This window comes from Euprymna scolopes, chromosome 32 (genome assembly GCF_053919585.1).
Source record: "Euprymna scolopes isolate OS-2025 chromosome 32, ASM5391958v1, whole genome shotgun sequence".
Lineage (NCBI taxonomy): Eukaryota > Metazoa > Mollusca > Cephalopoda > Sepiida > Sepiolidae > Euprymna > Euprymna scolopes.
The window spans coordinates 91,160,295-91,184,054 of NC_136513.1; the positions used below are offsets into that span (position 1 = coordinate 91,160,295).

At 32.3% G+C, this 23,760-nt stretch overlaps 1 protein-coding gene across 1 annotated transcript in view; it reads right to left on the minus strand.

Annotated features, from left to right (window-relative positions):
* LOC145256483 (exportin-5-like) overlaps positions 1–23,760 on the minus strand; it is a 127,232-nt gene that overhangs the window by 90,448 nt on the left and 13,024 nt on the right. The window contains exons 2-3 of the mRNA XM_080115428.1: positions 17,257–17,378; positions 8,865–8,937 (exon numbers count right to left, since the gene is read on the minus strand). Of these exons, the coding sequence (XP_079971554.1) occupies positions 8,865–8,937; positions 17,257–17,378 (195 nt within the window). The remainder of the gene's footprint in view (positions 1–8,864; positions 8,938–17,256; positions 17,379–23,760) is intronic.

Below are 23,760 nucleotides of genomic sequence, written 5' to 3' on the forward strand. Positions count from 1 at the left end.
AACTTTTAAAAGGTTTCACTGCAACACATACATCTTAGAAAAAAAAAAAAAAAAAATTTTTTTTAGTAGTAGTGCCCTCAACAACTTATTTTATTTTACTCTTCCAACCCTGCCTGACCAATATATCGGCCTTAGCAACATAGCTAAAAAGATAACAGCCTATATTTTGGCCTTCTACAAATATGTTATGAAATACTTTTGCTAATTGCCTATTATCTTTTTGGCTAACTATTGCTTTATTGGGTCAGGGTCCAAAAGGTTTGGGGTTTTTTTGTTTTTTTTTACATAGGCATAACCACTTATGAAGGCTCAGAGACGACTCGAGGATAAGGGTTAAGAGGGTACCGTATTCAATGTGACAATAAAGTAATCATTAGTAATGGAAATTCGGTAAATTTGTTAAGTGGAATGGCTCATCAAGAACTTGTTTACGTTGGACTTGAAGACAACCATATTGTAGTCAGCTGGAAAGCAGGAAAACGGAAGACAATTCCACAGGCGTGCAGTTCTAAGAAAAAAAGCTTTGTTCATGGAATCTACATTTAGGTTTAGGCACAGATAAAGAGTGGGGGGAATTATTGATAGTGTTTTCAGCTAGACAAGCGTTTCTTGTAAAAGTTTGGCGAGGGGGGACCATAGATTGAAGCTTAGATCGAACACTTTCCATGAAAATAACAATAAAGCAGAGACAAACTCGCAACATCTCTTCTGTGAGATAGAGGTTACAGGGAAGAGAAAAGGACATCTCCTACGAGGCTACGAAGTCTATTTTGAACTCTATCAAGGCAGCACAAGTCCTTTCTAGCAGTTCCTGCCCAGATGTGGCAACAGTATTCCATCCTTGGACGTACCTGGCTCTGATATAGATAGAGAATTGCATCAGCAGTGAGATATCTACTAGATCGATAGAAGGATCCAACCATTTTGCCAGTGGCCTTGACAACAGATTTGATGTACATGTTTCAGATCAGGAGTAAAGGTCAAGCCCAGAAGCTTGTCAAAACTTGAGGCCTCAAGACAAGCCATTCATTTTAATTGATGCCAGATGGGGATCAGAATGTTGATGTAAAGATAGAAGCTTGGTTTTAGATGCATTAAAAGTAACCAGCCACTCCTTTCCCCATTGTACAACGTGATCAAGATCAGAGGAGAGAGAATCAGAGAGAACTTGGTCGTTTATTGTCTTAGATATGCTACCATAGATGGGAGTGTCATCAGCAAAAATGTCTACGAATGATGTAAGGATGTGATTTGGAAGATCATTCATATAGATCAGGAAAAGAATTGGGCCCAGGATGGACCCCTGAGGGACTCCAGCATTAATACTGTGAGCTTCTGATTTTTGCCCATCAACTACTACTCTTATAAAGCTATCAGAGAGAAATGATTTAATAATTGAGAAGACATTTCCAGCTATACCATAACTGGAGATCTTGTGAAGTAAACCTTTATGCCATACCCTATCAAAGGCCTTTGGTATGTCAAGAGCAATTGCCCTAGAAAGGTTGCCTCTGTCGAGAGATTCGCTAATCCTATGAGCTATCTGTAGATCTAGCAGAACGGAAACCATATTGTGTGTCACTAAGAAGGTTATTTTTTCCGAGATGGTTGATTACTTCTCTATTTAACGCAGATTCCAGCAACTTACTCATGACGCACAGGAGACTTATTGGCCTATACTGAGAGGGGGATGAACGATAACCTGAATTCTTAAATACAGGGCATACTGATGAGATTTTCCAGGGTGATGGGAAGCAATTCTCCTTAAGATAACGTTTAAACAGTTTTGTAAGTATGGGCGCTAGTTCTGGTTGAAGTTTTTTGAGTACTATAATTGGAATACCGTCAGGGCCGGTTGCTTTACTGGAATCAAGGTTTTTGATTAGCTTGGCAACATCTCGTTTCTAATAGTATTTTGTCTAGTTTTTTATTTATAACTCCTTTTCCCAAACTGAAATACATAAATAAATAAAATAGATAAAGTCTGTTTTGATAAAGAAATATCTGTAGAGATGTCTATTGAAAGGTTATAGGATGACGAAAACTTAAAATCAGATCCTCAAAGATAAAAATTGAGAACAATATCACACTTCTGACAATGAACGTTTGAAAACCATTGTTAAATAAAACACCTGAAAAAAAAAAAAAAATTAAAAAAAATTTGGCATTTAAATAAATGAAAGAAATAAAGTCCATTTTAATAAATACACGAAAGCAATCAGAGTCTTAAAAGATAAAGATTCAGAGCAGTTTCCTGACAATGAACATTTCAATGCAAATTGTTGAACACAATCCTTGTCTGCGTTGCCCAGGATTTTTTTATGATGTTGTATGAAAGAAAAACTACTGATGTTGTCCAGGAATCATGAAAATAAAATATTACTACTGTTAAGTGGTACATAAAGCAAAAATGTTCAATACAATAGATAGCATATTTAAATGCCACATTGCCTGGGACAGAGTGTCCAATCATCCAACAAAAAGGCTAATTTCTGAAATCGATCATCTATATATATATATAAAAGCGAAAATGTGTGTAGGTATGTTCGCTTTTTGTGCATGTCCAAGAAAGGCTTTTTTCAGAGAAGTGGTCGGTCAGTTCGCAACTTCTTAAAACTTTTTATATCACATATAAATCATAATATCTCCGAGTTAACAATGGAGCTCGCCTGTCTATTTAATTTGCTCGACTTCGGGAAGAAATATTCAACATTTGTCGCTCGCTGCATGTGGATTAGGCTTTTTCCTATAATAAAAGCGACACTAATTCTGGCGGTATTTTCTGTCTATCAGCGGAAATGTCCGAAAGCAATCAGATTTGATCAATGTGGAAATATTTTCCTTATATCAAACAATTGCTATTCAAATTGGACAACATCTTGGAGAAATAAAAAATAAAAAAAGCTTTCCGCAGTAAATGAAATACTATCCCGCAGTCAAAGTTGATCTCATTAAGTCATTAAAACGTGCACCTGCCAAATCTAAGTAATTAAATAAATTCAAACGTATTTCCGTTAGTATCTCGCGGTGGGTCAATGGTTAAAGTCGCACATTTTTTTTTTTCACACTTTAATTTCCAACTTCGCCTCAAGGGTTCGGGTTCGGGTTTGATCCTCATACTCACCTACTAACACTTTTTTTTTAAGAGGTCGTGTGCATCTTATTTGGGTGACTTTTACACACTATTTTCGAGCTATTTTTACTCTCAGAGTATTTGTTTGGCTTTTCCATATATAAGCGAAACTGAATCTGTAGCAAAAAGAAACTCCCTGGCAATGAGCTTTGATCAATGCAGACAAAACCCCCTTATATCAGACAATTGCTATTCATTTGGACACTCTTTTTATGGGGAGCTGGTTTTCCTAAACATCTTGGGAAAACAAACAAAAACAAATACGCAGGAACTGGCTTGCAGCCAAAGTTAAGTGCAGGATTTCATTACCCCTATGACGTGATGTTTGACCTCATTAAATTTACACACCTGTCACATGACTTTTTAATCGTTTAATTTCAACAATTCTCAAGCCCGCTACCCTTATAATGTCGCAGTAAGTTACCAGGCTATTCGCCTCAAGACTTTGGGTTCGAGCCTCCCTAACCACCACCTCACACACATGCACAAGCTGAGCACCCAAGCTAATCTATATATATAAAAGTCTATAATATAAATCTCACCTGTCTGTTTAAATGTATGTATGTATGTTTGTATGTCTCGCAAAAACTTTTGACAGAGGCAACGGATTTTCATGAGATTGATATCATTTTGAAGCTCGACCCTTCAGATGACAAATATCGAAAAATTGGCTAAAAACATTAATTCCTTCACCCTCAACTGCACATTTTTCTACAGAGAGGGGTAGCAAAAAAATCGTTTCTTCATGACAATTTAGCGAAGCACACATGTGCAAAAAATGTTCTTTCTTGAATTAGTTTAAATATAAAAAAAACACCTAATTTCGCTCAAGCGGTCATACACCAGTTATTATAGTAGCAGCGTAGTTATCGTTCGAGCCGAGATGTCAGATATTTTTTATTTTTTTTATTTTTAAAGTTTTAATATTGAAACAGGGTCATTTATGCCATTTTTTCACTTTTTTTTTTTTATATTTCCATCACGTTTGCTTTTGTTTTGTTTTTTCGATTTTTTAAAAAAGTTTTAACATCGTTTGCATGTTCTTGATTTTGCATCACGTTTGCTGTTTTTTCTTTTTGGGTTTGTTTATTCTTTATTTCCCCCTTCACACTCACACCTCACCCGGGCAACGCCAGGTACCCCCGCTAGTTATCTTCTAAGGGGTTTAATAGTTAACAATTCAGTAATGGCAGTGGAATAACAGTGTTCAAGAATTCTGTGGAGAGAATTGACCCACAAAATTATCACACCCATCAGTCTTCTGCTCTTCGCTAAAAGCATTGAATCAGTCAGCAACCTAGTGATCATCCAGACCGAACTTCTGGTGCTTCTTAATTATAATAGCAAAATTCAAAATATTGAATTTCAAATAAAACCAATAGTATCTACTTATTGTCATGTCGAAATTAGTAACATCACAAAATTACAAAAAAACCGATAAGATACAAAATTAATTATTTTGAAAACAGTTTTTGAAATACAATTCACATTATACATAAACTAGTAGGCCGCATGACGTTGCCCGGTCATAAGATATACTTAAATATATATTAATTCATGCAGATCAATCGATTATTATATTACACCTAATATATAGTAGGGAGATCAAAACTAATATAAATATATATGACTTGGATGCCATCAACTAAAATTGTTACACTCAATTGGGGTGGAATTACCGCAAACCCATATAATATATGCTTCCCCCTCCCCAAGTGTACAAATTCACTTGTGGGACTAATCTATAGATTTAGTTTTAACAGTAGTTTAAAATCAATAAATTTCTATTGTTTAATCATGGAAGATTAAATTTGTAACGAATAAAACAAAAAGAATCTGTTTAGCATCAGAAAAAATTTTTTTCTGATTCCGATACCTAAAAAAAATTTTTTTCTGATTCCGATACCTAAAAGAATTCTGATATTTTCAGTTCTCGATTTTGATTAATCATCCCAACACTAGAACTAATCACTAGTTTTTCTACTTAGAGTTAAAAAAAATAGCCTCTAACCTAATATATTCTGCACTATCTACTAAGCTTCACTCCCCCCTCCCCAAGTACTTTAAATGTGCTCTGATGAACCTGCTGTACTAAGTATCCTCAACATAAATATGCAGACCGTCAATCAGCAAAATCTCACCCCTTCACTGTAGAGATCACTAGATGGCAAAAAGTTTTCTACTCTTATAGGTTCTTTCCTTCAACTGCTACTCGTTAGAATTTCCTAACTGTATCAGCTTGCAACAGCGTGAATATGATATGAACAAGCATCAGAAACCATTAAAGATTGTGTCCATCAAACAAGATGGCCATTTGATGTCAGGTTTTACGTAAAAACTAAAACAGTGAAACTGAAATGGAACCCTTTTGAAAAGAAAGTTTTGTAAATAATTGAAAAACAATGACGATCAATTTATTTGTTGGGAAAAAAAAACAATGATGATCAATTTATTTGTGGGGAAAAAAAAACAATGACGATCAATTTATTTGTGGGGAAAAAAAAACAATGACGATCAATTTATTTGTGGGGAAAAAAAAACAATGATGATCAATTTATTTGTGGGGAAAAAAAAACAATGATGATCAATTTATTTGTGGGGAAAAAAAAACAATGATGATCAATTTATTTGTGGGGAAAAAAAAACAATGATGATCAATTTATTTGTGGGGAAAAAAAAACAATGATGATCAATTTATTTGTGGGGAAAAAAAAAAAATGATGATCAATTTATTTGTGGGGAAAAAAAACAATGACGATCAATTTATTTGTGGGGAAAAAAAAACAATGATGATCAATTTATTTGTGGGGAAAAAAAAACAATGATGATCAATTTATTTGTGGGGAAAAAAAAAAAAATAATGATCAATTTATTTGTGGGGAAAAAAAACAATGATGATCAATTTATTTGTGGGGAAAAAAAACAATGATGATCAATTTATTTGTGGGGAAAAAAAACAATGATGATCAATTTATTTGTGGAGAAAAAAAAAAATGATGATCAATTTATTTGTGGGGAAAAAAAACAATGATGATCAATTTATTTGTGGGGAAAAAAAACAATGATGATCAATTTATTTGTGGGGGAAAAAAAACAATGACGATCAATTTATTTGTGGGGAAAAAAAACAATGACGATCAATTTATTTGTGGGGAAAAAAAACAATGATGATCAATTTATTTGTGGGGGAAAAAAAAAATGATGATCAATTTATTTGTGGGGAAAAAAAACAATGACGATCAATTTATTTGTGGGGAAAAAAAACAATGATGATCAATTTATTTGTGGGGAAAAAAAAAAATGATGATCAATTTATTTGTGGGGAAAAAAAACAATGATGATCAATTTATTTGTGGGGAAAAAAAACAATGATGATCAATTTATTTGTGGGGAAAAAAAAACAATGATGATCAATTTATTTGTGGGGAAAAAAAAACAATGATGATCAATTTATTTGTGGGGAAAAAAAAAAAATGATGATCAATTTATTTGTGGGGAAAAAAAACAATGACGATCAATTTATTTGTGGGGAAAAAAAACAATGATGATCAATTTATTTGTGGGGGAAAAAAAACAATGACGATCAATTTATTTGTGGGGAAAAAAAACAATGACGATCAATTTATTTGTGGGGAAAAAAAACAATGATGATCAATTTATTTGTGGGGGAAAAAAAACAATGATGATCAATTTATTTGTGGGGAAAAAAAACAATGATGATCAATTTATTTGTGGAGAAAAAAAAAAATGATGATCAATTTATTTGTGGGGAAAAAAAACAATGATGATCAATTTATTTGTGGGGAAAAAAAACAATGATGATCAATTTATTTGTGGGGGAAAAAAAACAATGATGATCAATTTATTTGTGGGGGAAAAAAAACAATGATGATCAATTTATTTGTGGGGAAAAAAAACAATGACGATCAATTTATTTGTGGGGAAAAAAAACAATGATGATCAATTTATTTGTGGGGGAAAAAAAACAATGACGATCAATTTATTTGTGGGGAAAAAAAACAATGACGATCAATTTATTTGTGGGGGAAAAAAAACAATGACGATCAATTTATTTGTGGGGAAAAAAAACAATGACGATCAATTTATTTGTGGGGGAAAAAAAACAATGACGATCAATTTATTTGTGGGGAAAAAAAACAATGACGATCAATTTATTTGTGGGGAAAAAAAACAATGACGATCAATTTATTTGTGGGGAAAAAAAACAATGATGATCAATTTATTTGTGGGGGAAAAAAAAAATGATGATCAATTTATTTGTGGGGAAAAAAAAAAATGACGATCAATTTATTTGTGGGGAAAAAAAACAATGATGATCAATTTATTTGTGGGGAAAAAAAAAAATGATGATCAATTTATTTGTGGGGAAAAAAAACAATGATGATCAATTTATTTGTGGGGAAAAAAAACAATGATGATCAATTTATTTGTGGGGAAAAAAAAACAATGATGATCAATTTATTTGTGGGGAAAAAAAAACAATGATGATCAATTTATTTGTGGGGAAAAAAAAAAAATGATGATCAATTTATTTGTGGGGAAAAAAAACAATGATGATCAATTTATTTGTGGGGGAAAAAAAACAATGATGATCAATTTATTTGTGGGGAAAAAAAACAATGATGATCAATTTATTTGTGGAGAAAAAAAAAATGATGATCAATTTATTTGTGGGGAAAAAAAACAATGATGATCAATTTATTTGTGGGGAAAAAAAACAATGATGATCAATTTATTTGTGGGGGAAAAAAAACAATGATGATCAATTTATTTGTGGGGAAAAAAAACAATGACGATCAATTTATTTGTGGGGAAAAAAAACAATGATGATCAATTTATTTGTGGGGGAAAAAAAACAATGACGATCAATTTATTTGTGGGGAAAAAAAACAATGACGATCAATTTATTTGTGGGGGAAAAAAAACAATGATGATCAATTTATTTGTGGGGGAAAAAAAAAATGATGATCAATTTATTTGTGGGGAAAAAAAACAATGACGATCAATTTATTTGTGGGGAAAAAAAACAATGATGATCAATTTATTTGTGGGGAAAAAAAAAAATGATGATCAATTTATTTGTGGAGAAAAAAAACAATGATGATCAATTTATTTGTGGGGGAAAAAAAACAATGACGATCAATTTATTTGTGGGGAAAAAAAACAATGACGATCAATTTATTTGTGGGGAAAAAAAACAATGATGATCAATTTATCTGTGGGGGAAAAAAAAAATGATGATCAATTTATTTGTGGGGGAAAAAAAACAATGACGATCAATTTATTTGTGGGGAAAAAAAAAATGATGATCAATTTATTTGTGGGGAAAAAAAACAATGACAATCAATTTATTTGTGGGAAAAAAAAAAATGATGATCAATTTATTTGTGGGGAAAAAAAAACAATGACGATCAATTTATTTGTGGGGAAAAAAAACAATGATGATCAATTTATTTGTGGGGAAAAAAAACAATGATGATCAATTTATTTGTGGGGAAAAAAAACAATGATGATCAATTTATTTGTGGAGAGAAAAACGATGATGATCAATTTATTTGTGGAGAAAAAAACGATGATGATCAATTTATTTGTGGAGAAAAAAACGATGATGATCAATTTATTTGTGGAGAAAAAAAAATGATGATCAATTTATTTGTGGGGAAAAGTTGTGGAAAATTCTATATTAAAAATTTTTTTTTTTTAAACTTACATTTGTGATTAATTCTATGGCACTTTTTTTCATTTCATCTCTTTCAGCGCTCAATAAATCATTCCAATGATATCTGGAAAGGAGAAAGAAAAAAGTGTGGTTAACTGTTAGAAACTAGAATATTTGAACCAAAAAGAAATTACAATATATAAAGTTTTGTTGAGGAATACAGTATAATAAAAAAAAAAAAAAAAAAAAAATCAGGAATATGAGTAGCCTATGGCAAAAAAAAAAAAAGATGAATTTCTGAACCTGCCCTCTCCCCCTCTATGCATGCATGTGAAATTTAACATAGAATGATTCATCCATTTCTGGGCCATTCTAGCGTTTTAGGTCATTTAACCAAAAACAATTTTAGCTATAGAAAATAAATTCTGTGCATTTTCATGCTGAAAAGGTTAAAGAAAAACAAAAAAGGAAAAAAAAAAACAACTTTTCTTAACCCTAAGTTCGCGTGGCAAAGCCTCCTCCCATCAGACAAAAAAAGAACACTTTTCAAGATGCACCACACGCATTTTAATGTATGCTATTTATTTAAAAAAAAAAAGAAAGAAAAAGAAAATAATTTTTTGTCATAGACGCATCATGTATTTAAAATCTTCATTATTATTCATCAAATGAGTTATCATGAGAAAATCTTTCAACAATGGATAAAACACAATTTTGTCATAAATGCACCAACAACGCAACAAAGTAAATTTAGACAGTGTCCTCGTCTATGTATATATTAACCACCTTTTCCTTACGTGGCATTGAAGCACAATTGTTTTATTTTTTACTAAATGAATTAAATATCTAAAGAAAAAAAAAAAAAATCAAGATCAAAGTATTTTTAATTGTTCTATAACTATTTTGTCCAACGAAAAGTAAAAAAAAAACTTAATCCCAATCATGAAAAATGCTTTATAAGCATTGGACTGATTCAACACAGTTCTTAGTAATTTTGTGTCATTTAAAAAAAAAAGATGAATAAATAAAAAATGATTAAATAAAACTACTTACATAAACAGAGCTAAGGTTTTCAGTGCAACTGAAAATCTTCAAATAAAAACAAATCATATATACTTTTTTAATGGTCAAAGATCAATCCATGTCAATGAAACCACAGTACGCCTCTGAAATATGTAACAGTTTTTAGTAAGTTTGTATTTTAGCTCTCACATTACCTGTTCACACAAACACCTATCACAATATTCTGTGGATCTATATAAAAAAAAAAACCTTGTTAAACTTTGTGACATATTTCCATTCTATGGAGGTCAGGTGCGAACGAACACCCCATAATTTTATTATGGCATATTTCTTCAAATTGAAACATAATTATCAAAGTATACTTACGCAGATAGATATGAAAAGTCTTTATTAAAGTTTGTGCCTATTTCCATTCTATGGAAGCCAGGCGCGAACGCAGACCCCACAATTTTAATGAACAACCGTTCTGCCAGATCAAACATACCCATTCCTGTGTCTCGATACATCTTCTATCATTATATGTAATCAGTTTTTTAAAATAGTAAACCATATAGGAGCCTATTCGTAACCAGACACACACACACACATTCAGCTTTATATTATAGATATATATCCTCTTCTGAGGAGAAACATTCAGCTTTGAAATATCATGAACTTAAGTTTTTTTCTGACTTTTTTCTTATTGATCTGATTATATAATGAAGTTAAATGTAATCTTTATTTCTCAGCTTTAATATTAGCAGGGGTACCCGGTGTTGCCCGGGTCATATACAAAAAGAAAATGAAGTTGCTAAATGATTTTTGTTTTAATTTTATTATTTTTACTGCGCAATAATTTATATCAGTTTGAAAAAAAAAATAAAAAATGAAAATCCATTGATGTCAGCCCACTTCTACAAATTCGGACTAGGGGTATGTGAGTGAGAAAAAAAAAAAAAAAAAAGTATTAAGCGGTTATGATTTTAAAAAAAATAAATATTTGTGATTTACGTCAGTAATGATCATGCATCTAACACTAATCTGATCTTTAAATCAATCGCTGATAAAAAAAAGAAAAAATATTTTTATTTTAAATTAATTAACCGCTAGTAAAAAAAATTGTCAAGTAAATAATACAAAATACAAAACAAAAAAATATTAAAAAAATCTTTTAATCCTGTTTAAATGCAAAAGCTTACCGAAATAAACTTTTTCAAAAATATGTTAAAATAAAAAAAACAAAATGTCCGCCGTAAAGTGAGCACAAATAAAAAAAACTATTAGTTATGAGACAATCACCTAACCCATTCAACTACAGCGATGGTCATACCAGGACGTTGCAAATTTATGTACTTAACGTGTCCGAAAGGTGAATGGTTCACACATGCACAAATGTTGAAATGGTTTTGAAAGGGATGATTTCATGCATCAGATTCTGCAGTCGTCAAGATAGAAAAATGAATACTTTGTTTTAAATTTCATAGATTATGCATCCAAGTCCCTGTTTTTAAGACAGTTCCAGAATCATTCTTATTCAAATTGGATTTTAAAAGTTTTAGCATGACATACAAACAAACACACATAAACAAATGTTTGCCCTTTATAGAATAGACTAGCCTGTATGCTCGGCATTAACATGGTGTTTGGGGGTGTGTATTGAGCAAAAAAAAGTGGCAGGCAGGCAAGTTTCAACCCGAAGGAGAAAAACATGGGAGGAAAAAAAACAAACGTGTTTGCTGTTTTACCCATTTCCAAACCGGAAGTGACGTAGGTTTAAATTAAGGCTAGAGAATCGAAAAGAGGCGATGACTTTCGAAAATATTGGCTAAAAAAGCGACCCCTTCCTGTAGAAAAGGGTCCAGTTGAGGGTGAAGGAATTAATGTTTAGCAAATTTTTCGATATTTGTTGTCTGAGGGGGTCGAGCTTCAAAATGTTATACCAAACTCTTGAAAATCCGTCGCCTCTGTCGACAGTTATAGTGTACATCCATACATATATATATATATATGTATACACATACACACACTACAAAGTATCTTACATATATATTTTTGATAATTTTGTAATTATATATATATATATATATATATATATATATACACACACTACGTGCCAAATTATTAAGATAACATTTTTTTGCCAGTTCCAGAAACTTACCAGTAGTTTCATATCAAAAGCTTCGGAAACATTGACAATGCTGAGCTGTGCGTACTGTGAAATTTTTGTACTGTTCCGCGCAATGTAAACAACTTGCCATCGTGTTTGTTTCGTCAATAAAATGGGTCATAAAGGTGGATTGAGTAGTTCTAAAAAGACTCCTATTACAGAACAGCTAGCAAAAGTTAAAACTACCCTGGAAATAGTAATACACACGGACGAAAAAACTCTTTTGATAATCACAGATTTCCAGGTAGTTCTACTAAAATAGCCATATTTTTTAAACCAAAGCACTTCAAGTCTTCAAATTACTACTGTTTTGTTCGGAAATGAATATACTTTCAAATGAATCAATAAATATGAATGTACATTATATATTTTAAGAGTTTTGAGCAAATAAAGTGATAAAAATGTGAACGTCATAAAATGGCGTTTTCGGTAAGGTTTTGTAATGACCCCCCCCCCTGTTTTCTAAAGGTCCGTACCGTGATTGTGTGAAGAATTTCGTCATGAAATTTGGGAATCAATAAGAAGAGGTGTTAATCTTAATACTGTCAAGTGTCCGAAATATTTTTGACCATTTCTTTTTTTGTCGTGTTAAAAATAAGACTTTAATATGCCGAGTATCGAACATTTTGAAAAAAAAATTCTTCGGACACCCAGTAGTAAGTAAATCAATCTTTTTACTATCTTTATCAATTAAAAGTATTATTTTATGTTGAGTAGGACCGCGGTAATTGATAATTTAAAAGGACCTACCCGAAAAAAAAATTGTTTCTATTTCTCGAATTTGGTCAAATGAAGTTAGTATTACTAGAAGCAGCAGCAGCTCCAGCCTGTAGAATCAGCAATAGCACAGTGTAAACAACACGCGTTCTTTAATTTTTATTCAAGAACGAATTAAGAAAAACATGAAAATATGAATAAATGTTCTTATATGTTTAATGAGAGCTATTTTGTTATCAGAATAACATTAGTTTAGAACTATTCAGTTTTCAGAATGTATAATAACAACAATCCCAACCAATTCGGCATTATGAATCTGTTGCAATTTCTCACATTGCTCGTCAAATTTAAAAACATGGTTAAAAAAACAAAAACTTTTGTAGATATATAGCTTGCATGCACTTTTATTCTTTAAATTAGTTTTGAACAACGAATTAAAACAACGTTTTACTGCGAACAGCCACAAATGTTTTTGTTTTTTCAAAATCAAAATAAGTATCAAAATCTCGTTTATACATAGATTCGAAAAAGTTGTCAAAAAACAAATATATAACAAATAAATGTTATCAAAGGCAAGATAAGTTACTTTTCTACCAAACTGGATATATTTTTTGTGTTTTTATTCAATGTAACATGTTTATTCAGCTCGAAAAACATACAGTGTTTACCGGTGTATTGGAAAATTAAAAATGGCGCCCGGCCCGACTCTCTTTGACACGGTAAGTTTGAGAAAAGGAGTTAAAAATAAAAAAAAAACTATACAAAATACTGTTAAAAACTCACCGAATATATGTCAGCCTACGTCACGGTAACATATATTGAGCGAGTTTCTAGCAGTATTTTGTCTACTTTTTTATTTTTAACTCTTTCCCCCAAACTTACCGTTTCAAGAGAGTCGGGCGCCATTTTAAATTTTCCAAAACATCGGTAAACACTGTTTTCAAGCTGAATAAACATGTTACATTAAATAAAAACACTAAAAAATTATCCAGTTAGGTAGAAAAGTAACTTGCTTTTGATAACATTTATTTGTTATATATTTGTTTTTTTGACAACTTTTTCGAATCTATGTGTATAGTAATACAAACCCTCAAAATCTATATCAATATTCTTGAAATTTTAAAAGCAGTTAGAAAACACATCAAACTACAATTAGGAAGCTTTTTATTTCGTTATTTTCTTTTTCTACTTATTAAGCGAAAGATATTTTTACAACCTGCTCCAGCGTAGTATAAACGGCCTATGGAATTAACACCTTCAACCTCGAAAATAGAAATCAACAAATTTTTGAACGCTCTCTTTGAAAAAAAGCTCTCTTAACTTCACCTCTAATACAAATTATGTGTGGCAAGTCTCCTCCTAAAACACTCTTTAACCCTAACAATAACACTAAGTTCGAGTGGTAACCCCCCCCCAACAAAATACCTCTGTAAGCCACATACAAGCATCTAAAACAAACAAACAAAAAATAGATCCTTCCTTAAAGAAAAATACACATAAAAATAAATTGGTTAACTGTCCTAAAATGCTAGAATGGCCAGGAAATGATTTTTGTGAAACTAACCGCTCCCCCCTCTAATATTGTTTTTGTTAGCTTTGTCTCTGTCAAGTTTTCAGTATGTTCACACATAATTTTCCTTAGCCCTACAATTAATTCAAAGTCCGAATGGCAACCCTCCACATATTCTCATTGCATAGAAACCCTCTTAAAACTACACATAATCATCTTAAAAAAAAAAAAAAAAAAAAAGCATGCATATTTTCCCATAGAAAAAAAAAACAGTTAACTGCCCTAAAATGCTAGAATGACCTGTAATAGGAAATTATTTTACATTCAATTCTAAAATTTGTTTATCTTTCATTAAAGTTTTTCATGGCATTTTATACATAATTTCCTAAAAAGGTAGAATCACATTTTGGAGGGGTGGTCAGAAGGAGTTGAGTGGGGTTAAACAGAAGGTGTTAATCTACAATAATACCAAAGAAATATTGCAATATATTCATTTTTAAATGGTCTTATGTTTAGATTTAAGTTTTTTGTACATAAAGCACATTACAATTCAACTTTGAGTTCTCCAACTTCTTTTCTGTTTATGGATACATGGCATTTTTAAGGAATTGCTGCATATTTATGCACATTTACTGCAGATTATTTGGAAACCATAAACTTTGGGAGATTTTCAGTTGCATATTCTGATTCCTTGTACAAAAATACACTTATATGGTAAATTTCATTTCTTAGTCTTGTGTTTTAACAAAGATATGACATTTTTACTGAAAAAGTAGTGTAAAAAATGTGACGAAACACATGGTTTTAAAGAGGGAAAAATATCCAAACGTGTGAGGCACAAAAATAGCCATAACTTCCTTAATTTTAATCAGATTTTAAAAATTTAAAAAGATTCTTTCTTAGCTCATTAAGCTCTTTCTATGCATACCAATATTGAAATATTTCAAGCTATTTCAATTTTTTCATGTGTATTGCTACTGGAAACATCGAAAACGATAGGAATGTACCATCAAACTGTGAAGAACTTTGTCAAGGACCCTAGAAAGGTATGTAAGAGAGCTGATAAAGGTAAATCTAGAGTTGTTTCACGCCGTTCTCTACTCTAAATTGAACGTGATGTTATTAAGAACCCTAGGCAGACAAGTCGAGAAGTCTTTGACCAAGCCGGATAAAAGAATGTCTCAAAAAGTACTCAATGTTGCCTTCTGAAATAAGTGGTAAAGTCTGTTAAGCCGTGACAAAGCCTCCATTAAAGCAACATCACATACAAAACCAATTGAAATGGGCAGAGGACAACATAAAAACGGATTTTTCCAAAATTTTGTTCACGGATGAAGTGTGTGTCACTCTTGATGGCCCAGATGACTGGAGCAGAGGATGGGTCCTAGATGGACGACATCGTCATCAGCATTTAAGGCGCCAACAAGGTGGTGGTGGGATAATGATTTGGGCTCAGATTATCGGAGGTAGTTTAGTTGGCCCATGGAGAGTCCCAAAAGGTGTAAAAATGATGTCAAATGCTAACATAGGTTTTCTGAAGGAGCATTTTGAACCATGGCTGAAGAAGCAAAGGTTGACATTCAGAAGAACCATTATTTTTATGCAGGATAATGCTCCTTTGCATGCAGCAAATGAAAGCAAAGAGTATTTGCAACAACTGGAGTTCTCTGGGTGACAGAAGATGAAGTGGCCTGCAAATTCACCCGATTTGAACCCAATTGAGAACTCTTGGAGTTTCATGAAGCGATACCTCTATGCAAGTGGATGCCAATTTAAGAGCAAAGATGAGTTGTGGGATGCTCACCAAGAGGTATCGCGAGGAATAACTAGTAATGAAATCACAAATTTGACTAATTCTGTGGACTAACGTCTTTTACAAGTCATTCATAAAAAGTATCGCATATACCCTACTAATCATGTCAACGTAGAAATTGCTATGTAGTTATTGTGTTTTAAGGATTTTTCCTAGTTTATGTAACGTTTGACTATTATTTCAATAAACAAGTTATGGGTATATTGTGTTTTTTTCTAAACCTCATTAATAACTTGACACACTGAAATCAACAGATATTCCGATCTTCTGCCATAGTTTCGCTAATACTGCTTTAAATACTTTTATTTTCGGACTAGAGTAGCTGAATAGTATTGTAAGCACTTTCCCAAAGTCTCATGGATTTTTATTCACTCGTTACTTAAATATTTAAAAAAATGTAAACTCGTTAATAATTTGATACATAGTGTGTATATATATATATATATATATATATATATATATAATGTTTTACTTTGTGTGTGTGTGTGCGCGCATGTAAGTTTGTTCCAGATGAACACAAACGGCTGGTACAATTTTTTGGTTTTGAAATTTCACACAAATATACTTTGTCTGAGAGTGTTCTTAGATGAGTTTTTTGTATTGAAAATCGATAATCAAAAAAAATCTGATTAAAGAAGAAATAGTCCAATTGTGACCAAAGTTAACACCTTTATAGAGCCTAAAATCACAAATGCATTTGAAAAGTTTTATCACCGCACAAGCGAAGGACCTGGCATATAAAATCAACAGTACGTTCTTTGATAAAACAGGTGTGTTTGAAAATAATGTTTCTGTTTAGAGCACAATTGAACCATGATACTTGGCTTTTACAACGCCATTTTTTGCTAGTCACGTATGCGTTTATATCTATAAACATTTTTTCACGGTCATGACGTCAGAAGTCATCGTATTATGATTGGCAAAAGCATTTGTCGCTTACACTGCATGCATCCTGATACAGAACCTATCTAAGAATACTCCCAGGCACATAAAGTAGATTTGTGTGAAATTTAAAAAAAAAACTGGCCCAGCCGTTTTGGAGCCCATAGGAAATGAACTTACACATGCAAACAAACACAAAGTGCCTAAAGATACATATGCTAGATCGTTTTACCAGATCAATTATTGCTTTGCAAAGTTTCCTACTTGAAACAGAACTTTTAGATAATAAACATTTCATTGTTCTAATCATGAAATGTTGTTTATTCAGCAAGCAAAATGTTTTAAGACTTACTTGATGCTGTGTTCTAATAATTGAAGACCAAAATGTCGAACAATGGGGGAGTATATTTTCTGTGATAAGATGAGACCATATTTGATGCTCATTGAAGGATTCTCTTTGAAATCATCACAAACCTGGAATGAAACAAAAAAGAAATATATTATTAATTCTAAACAAATATTATTTTAAACAAATATCCTCTAAAAACTTTTAATTTAGCCACAAGAATATTTGCAAAACAAACACTGAATTACAACCGTTCAAAGTTTGTTAGAAATTTTGTCCTGTGTGCTATTGATCCAGAAGACAATTGTCAGTTTCTCCGGTACTTGTACAGTTTAATCAAGACATTCAAAAATGAAAATATCGAAAAAAGGTTATATTGTATGTATCTGTTATGGAATGAAGTTCTCTGAAAAAAAAAAATTAATTTAATTTGATAGAGTAGTTTTTGTTTTACAGCAGAAAAACACGTTTTTATGAGAGCGTGTTGAAGTCAGCCATTACGAAATTTGTTGAACACGCCAAAGGGAGATAACTCCAGTTAAAGCGCCGACACTCCCTCCCCATCTTTATTACTAGCTTTTCTTCCTAAAAATCAAACCTTTTGCTCGGTATCATAAATTGTTTTTCGCTGTAAAATAAAAACTACTAGATGAAATGAAATTTTTTTTCGGAGAACTTTGTTCCATAATGAATACATACAATATAACTTTTTTTTTTTTTTTTGATATTTTCATTTTTTAATGTCTTCATTAAACTATACAAGTACCGTTTCTCCATTTTTGAGATGAGAATTGCTAATTCATATTTAGATTATTCAGACTACTGTTCTCATCTTCAGTGTTATTTTCACGTTTCAGTCGATGTAACATCCGGCCTTCTTTAGGTGTATCTTGCTGAACTCCATAATCGGTACAGAATTTCGAACAGAATCCTTTATGTAATCCACATCAGTAGCATGTTATCATTCTGTCAGCGATGATCAGGTGGAAGTCCTAAATAAATCGCAATTGCATTTTGAGTTACGCCAACACTGAGGATTGAACCTTAAACCTTCAGAAGAGTAACTTATAAGTGAATTCTGCCAAGAACTTTATACACTGTGCCATGAGACCTTTTCAGTGTACAACTAAAAATGCAGGCTTCAAACATGTAAAAATTTTTTTACAAATATATCACGTCACCTTGTGGTGAATATTAATTAATCACAATTGAAGCAATAGTTATTAATAATTAATAGTCATTCGATCAAGCCAACCTAAATTCCAGACAAAATCCTTTAAAAAAGTACACAACATTGTTTATATATAGGAGATATACTTCAGTAGCTAATAGAATTGACCCACAAAATTATCGCCCTATAAATCTCCTGCTCTTTGCTAAAATCCTTTTTAGCTAAAAGAAAAATCTAGGTCATTCTCATCATGCATCCAAACAACACATTAATACAGGCAATTCCCAGAGGTCGATACTTGAGCCTTTATTATTCCTGACTTTCAGAAATGACTTCCCTGATGTAATCATTCTGAAATGGATACATTTGCTGATGACACAATGCGTTTATCTAGACACGCGGAGAAATCTAACACCTATGTATCTATGTCAGTGGCTGAATTATTGGAAAAGGACCCCAGTCTGTAGTAAAATAGGGCCAAGAAAAAAAAAAAAATAGTCCTTACTTTGAAATGATTCTATCTTAAGTTGTTTCAGCTTGAGTCTATCCATCACACATTTGCATTGTTCTGCCTTCCATAAATGAATTCTTTTTATACACATTAAGCAATGCTTCAAGCAAACTACTTAAACTTAAAAAAAATATATTTCGATAAAATATTTTAATAAAAATAAAATCAATCATTTCAAATTATATAGTTTTGTTTTTTTTTTAATCTAAAGTTTTAAAATTAAACTGGAATTACATAAGTATTAATCATAAAGTGTCTCTTTCTCATCATACAATGGAAAGACTTGGCAAACTTTACACTAAACAGAAAGCAACATTTGGAAAGAAACTGTTTTATGTAAAACTAGCAGGGCACCCAGTATTGCCCAGTCATAAAAATGTTTTTTTTTTTTTTTTTTTTTTTACACAGTGATCACCACTTATCAAGGCCTGGAAGCCACTCAGGGATAAGGGTTATTGCAAGTACATTACGTTAGTGTGGAGATTTGATGAAGTGTTTACTTGAGGGGACAGTTCATTAGGAATTTGTTAACGTTGGACTTGAACACATCCAAGTTGTAGTCCGGTGGGAAGCAGGCAGACAGAACAGAGTTTAAATAGGATATTTTAATAAATTATGCAGATTTCATATTTATTATTATAGTCAATTCTCTACTGATTACTATATTGTACCTAATATATAGTAATGATTTCAAAAGTTAAAAAAAAAAAAAATTACTTTGGTTCCATCAGTTAGAAATCGAAACCAAAGTATTTAATGTTCCCACATTATTCATTACCATCTGAGCTAAACACAGATGGAGATCAAAACTTAAAAAAAACAAAAAAAACTTTAATGCATAAATGTATGTGCCCAGGTGTTTGGAGGTGTGCAGGATCGAACCTGTACCACAAAGGAGGCAAAGAATATGAAAAAAAAAATATATATATATAGCGTCTTTGCTGTTGTGCCCATCACCAAACAGGAAGTGACGTAGGTTTAAATTAAGGCTAGACAATCAAAAAGAGGAGATGACTTTTGAAAATATCGGCGGAAAAAGCAACGCCCTCCCTGTAGAAAAGTGCCCAGTGGAAGGTGAAGGAATTAGTGTTTTTGGTCAATTTTTCGATATTTTTCATCCAAAGGGTTCAAAATAATACCGATCTTGTGAAAATCCGTCGCCTCTGTCAAAACATACAAACATACATTTAAACAGACAAGTGGGGTTTATATTATAGATTAATATTTGAATATAGTCATGTTTGTGCTCATTTTTGCAATGAAGTATTAATCCCTATTAAACTGTGCATCGAACGGATACCTTAATACTTAGTTTGCGGCACCTTATAACATAAAAATTCTATAAAATAGAAAATTGGAATAGTTTATCATAAGATAAAATCTAAATCATTCATCAATCAAGTGCTAGTCTACTGCCTCGTAAAAGCTTAACTTTTCTCTGACCGACAGTATAGATTTAGACAAGTTGGTTCTATTGCAGATATTTTAACGGTCATCTTTGTATACCATGCACTGGATAAGGCAGAGGAAGCAAGGGAGGTAACTTTTGATGTACTTAAAGCCTTTGACAAAGTTTGGCATAATAGGACTTTACATTGAGAGTGAAACACTTATATTTGTGAATGACTTTTTCCAAGTAGCTACTAGAAATAATAAAACGCTTATTTTATAGCAATTTTTTTTTTTTACACTGACAATCTTCCAAAGTTCATTACTGAGTGAAAAATAGCTTCTCAAGCTTTACATTTTTTTTAATAAAACAAGCAAAGTCAAATTATTCAAACTATGTTTTTTTTTTAATGAAGGTTGTTAAAAAAAAAATCTGAAGAAATTCAAATGTTTATACTTTCAAGTCTAAACAATAAATTTAGTACATATTTAGAATTACACTTACTTTAATAATTAAAAAATACAAAATATCTTGATGTACGTACTTGTCACAGAACAAAAATATCATATTCCAAAAATTACATGGGTTTGGCTATTAAACGAAAATATTCAATTGTCAAAGGTCAATTAGAGATAAATTTATCTGCAGAGCCCTGGATGAAGGGCTTCTCATGAAAATTAAATCATACAGTATTTCTGGGCACATGCTACATATAATCAGATCTTTCTCAGACAAGAGATCCAGGTTGTCCTCGATGGACACATATGCAAACATGATCATCATGTGATTGGACTCAAAGTTGATCAGAAAAGCGAATTATATTTGAATATAATCATTTATTTCCATGCCGGTTCGGAGTTTAGGCACACTTCATACACGTCTAGATTTTGCTATTTCACTCCTTTGTCTTCCACGGGTGTCAAGTCCAAATCTTGGAGCACAAGATACCCATCTGTTCACTAATGCATTATGTATAAAACTAATCTCTCTCTCTCTCTCTCTCTACGTGTATCTCTAAACTATCTTTTCTTAACTTTGACCACAGAAGGGACCATATCTTGCTTGTCACCATATATAAGCTCTCTCTTACTCTTATTCTCATTAGGCAAGCTGGAGTCTGTATGTATGTATTTTAAAATTATGTGATGGTCTAGTTCTTTGAATGTGTGTATAACGTCTATTGATCGTCTCTAGTGTTCATGTTTGGGGATAGTTTTATAGCAGTGTGTATAGCAACTATTGACAATGAAAACTTACACAGTCTTTCCCAAAAGGAACGGATAACATTGTCGGTGGGATCACCAACAAAAGACACATACCTTCACAAAGTTTCTTTCATGCTTCCTGAAATTAAAGGTGCTTTTCATTCAAAAAGGGAATATGAAGAAAAGCGAACTATATTTGGATATTGTCATTTATTTCTATGCCGAGTTCCTTCTCGGAGTTTGGGCACACTCCATACATGTCTACATTTTGATACTTCGCTCCTTTGTCTTCCACGGGCGTCAAGTCTAAATCTTGAAACACAAGGTGCCCGTCTGTGCGCTAATCTCTCTCTCTATATATATATATATATCTAGACTATCTTGTTGACGTCATTAACTTTACATGAACAAACACACAAATCGGATGATCTACCTTTGTCACATATTTTTGTCTATGTTAGTTATGAAAACTAACATTCTTTTCCCTCAAGTTAACGTTTTGGGGAACTATGTTAACATAAATAATTCTATCTTAAAAATACCTTCCACCTTGATAACACTCTTTCTGCTTTTATTTTTACAAATATCAATAACGATGATCATAACAATCATCCAGCTAACTCGGCGTTGCCCGGACCAACTATATAACATTAGGTAGAAAACTAGCAAGATTTTTTTCCCGCCGACAGACATTTGGAAAGCTGCTAGAAATAATAATGCTACCTTTCTGAGTTTAACAGGTTATTGGCTTTCAAATGACTGAGCAGTGCAGAGCTGTGCTTAGAGTTGTTCTATTCCCTGGTGCACACACAGATGTAAGAATAAGTGAAAAACTGTAGTGTTTTGAAGGTGGGTTGGTTGTTTTTGTTTTACGGCATATCAACCCTTTTCAGGTTATTTAATGCCGAATCCAGTGATTTTGAAGAAACATTTTTTTAATAGAATATATTTGCTTTTTTTCAAGTCAGTTTCTATTCAACCCATAGTTGGGACCCTAACAGGTACTACCACTCCGGGTCAGAGTGGACCTGGGAGCAATGGCAATTAAAGGGTGGCTCCACACTCCCAAGAGCCCACAAGCTGGGGTCTCACCATCGGATATAGTTTAAGGTCATATTCAGGACCTGTTCTGAAGGAGTGTAAAATCTTCAACTAAATTTGTTTAGTCTAGCAGGATTCAGGAATAAAAATGGTTGCTGGTATCAAGAAATGTGGTTTAGAATCACTACCATGCTTCGTACATACATTGCAACTGTCAATAAATGACTCATTATTTTCCCAACAGACTGTCAAGACAACCATTACAACTAAAAAACAAATATAGTCTCACTTTAATCATTCTCCATTAACAAATTAACTGAAATACGGAATCAGCTTAATTTGGAAAAACAAACTCATTCAAGATGTGACCACATGATAGAATTTAACATTATACGCTAAAAAGAAATTTAGAACAATGAAAAGCTCTTTTAATGTATGCTATAAGATTCCTACTTCAACAACTTACCAATTGTCCAGTTAATCTATTTGAAGAAACACCAAAGAAACAAGTCACAGAACTTCAACCATAACAATGATAATACCTACAAATTTAGCTCTGAGGTTATTTGTTAAAAGCAGTCCAAACTAATTCTGAGATTTCTGACTTTAGTGGAATCCTTACCATTGTTGAACAATTCAATGAATCAATGGAAACAAGATTTTCATCTATAAATATAAAAGCGAAAATGTATGTATGTATGTATGTGTGTTCGCTTTTTCTGTGTGTCTACAAAAGGCTTTTTTCAGAGAAGCGGTCGCTCGCTTCACAACTTTTTAAAACTTTTTATATCACATAAATCGTAATATCTCACAGTTAACAACGAAGCTCGCCTGTCTATTTAATTTGCTCGATTTCGGGAAGATAAATATTCAACATTTTGTTGCTCGCCGCATGTGGGTTAGTCTTTTTCCTATAACATCTTTGGGGGGGAAAAAAAAAAAAAAGCATTCAGCAGTAAATGAAATCCCGCAGTCAAACTTGACCGCATTAACTCATTAAAACGGGCACCTGCCAAATCCAAGTAATTAAATAAATTCAAACGTGTTTCCGTTAGCATGTCGCAGTGGGGCAATGGTTAACGTCGCATGTTTTTTTTTTCACACTTTAATTTACAACTTTGCCTCAAGGGTTCGGGTTCGATCCTCATACTCACATTTTTTTTAACCCCCCCCTCCTAACCCCGGAGTTTCC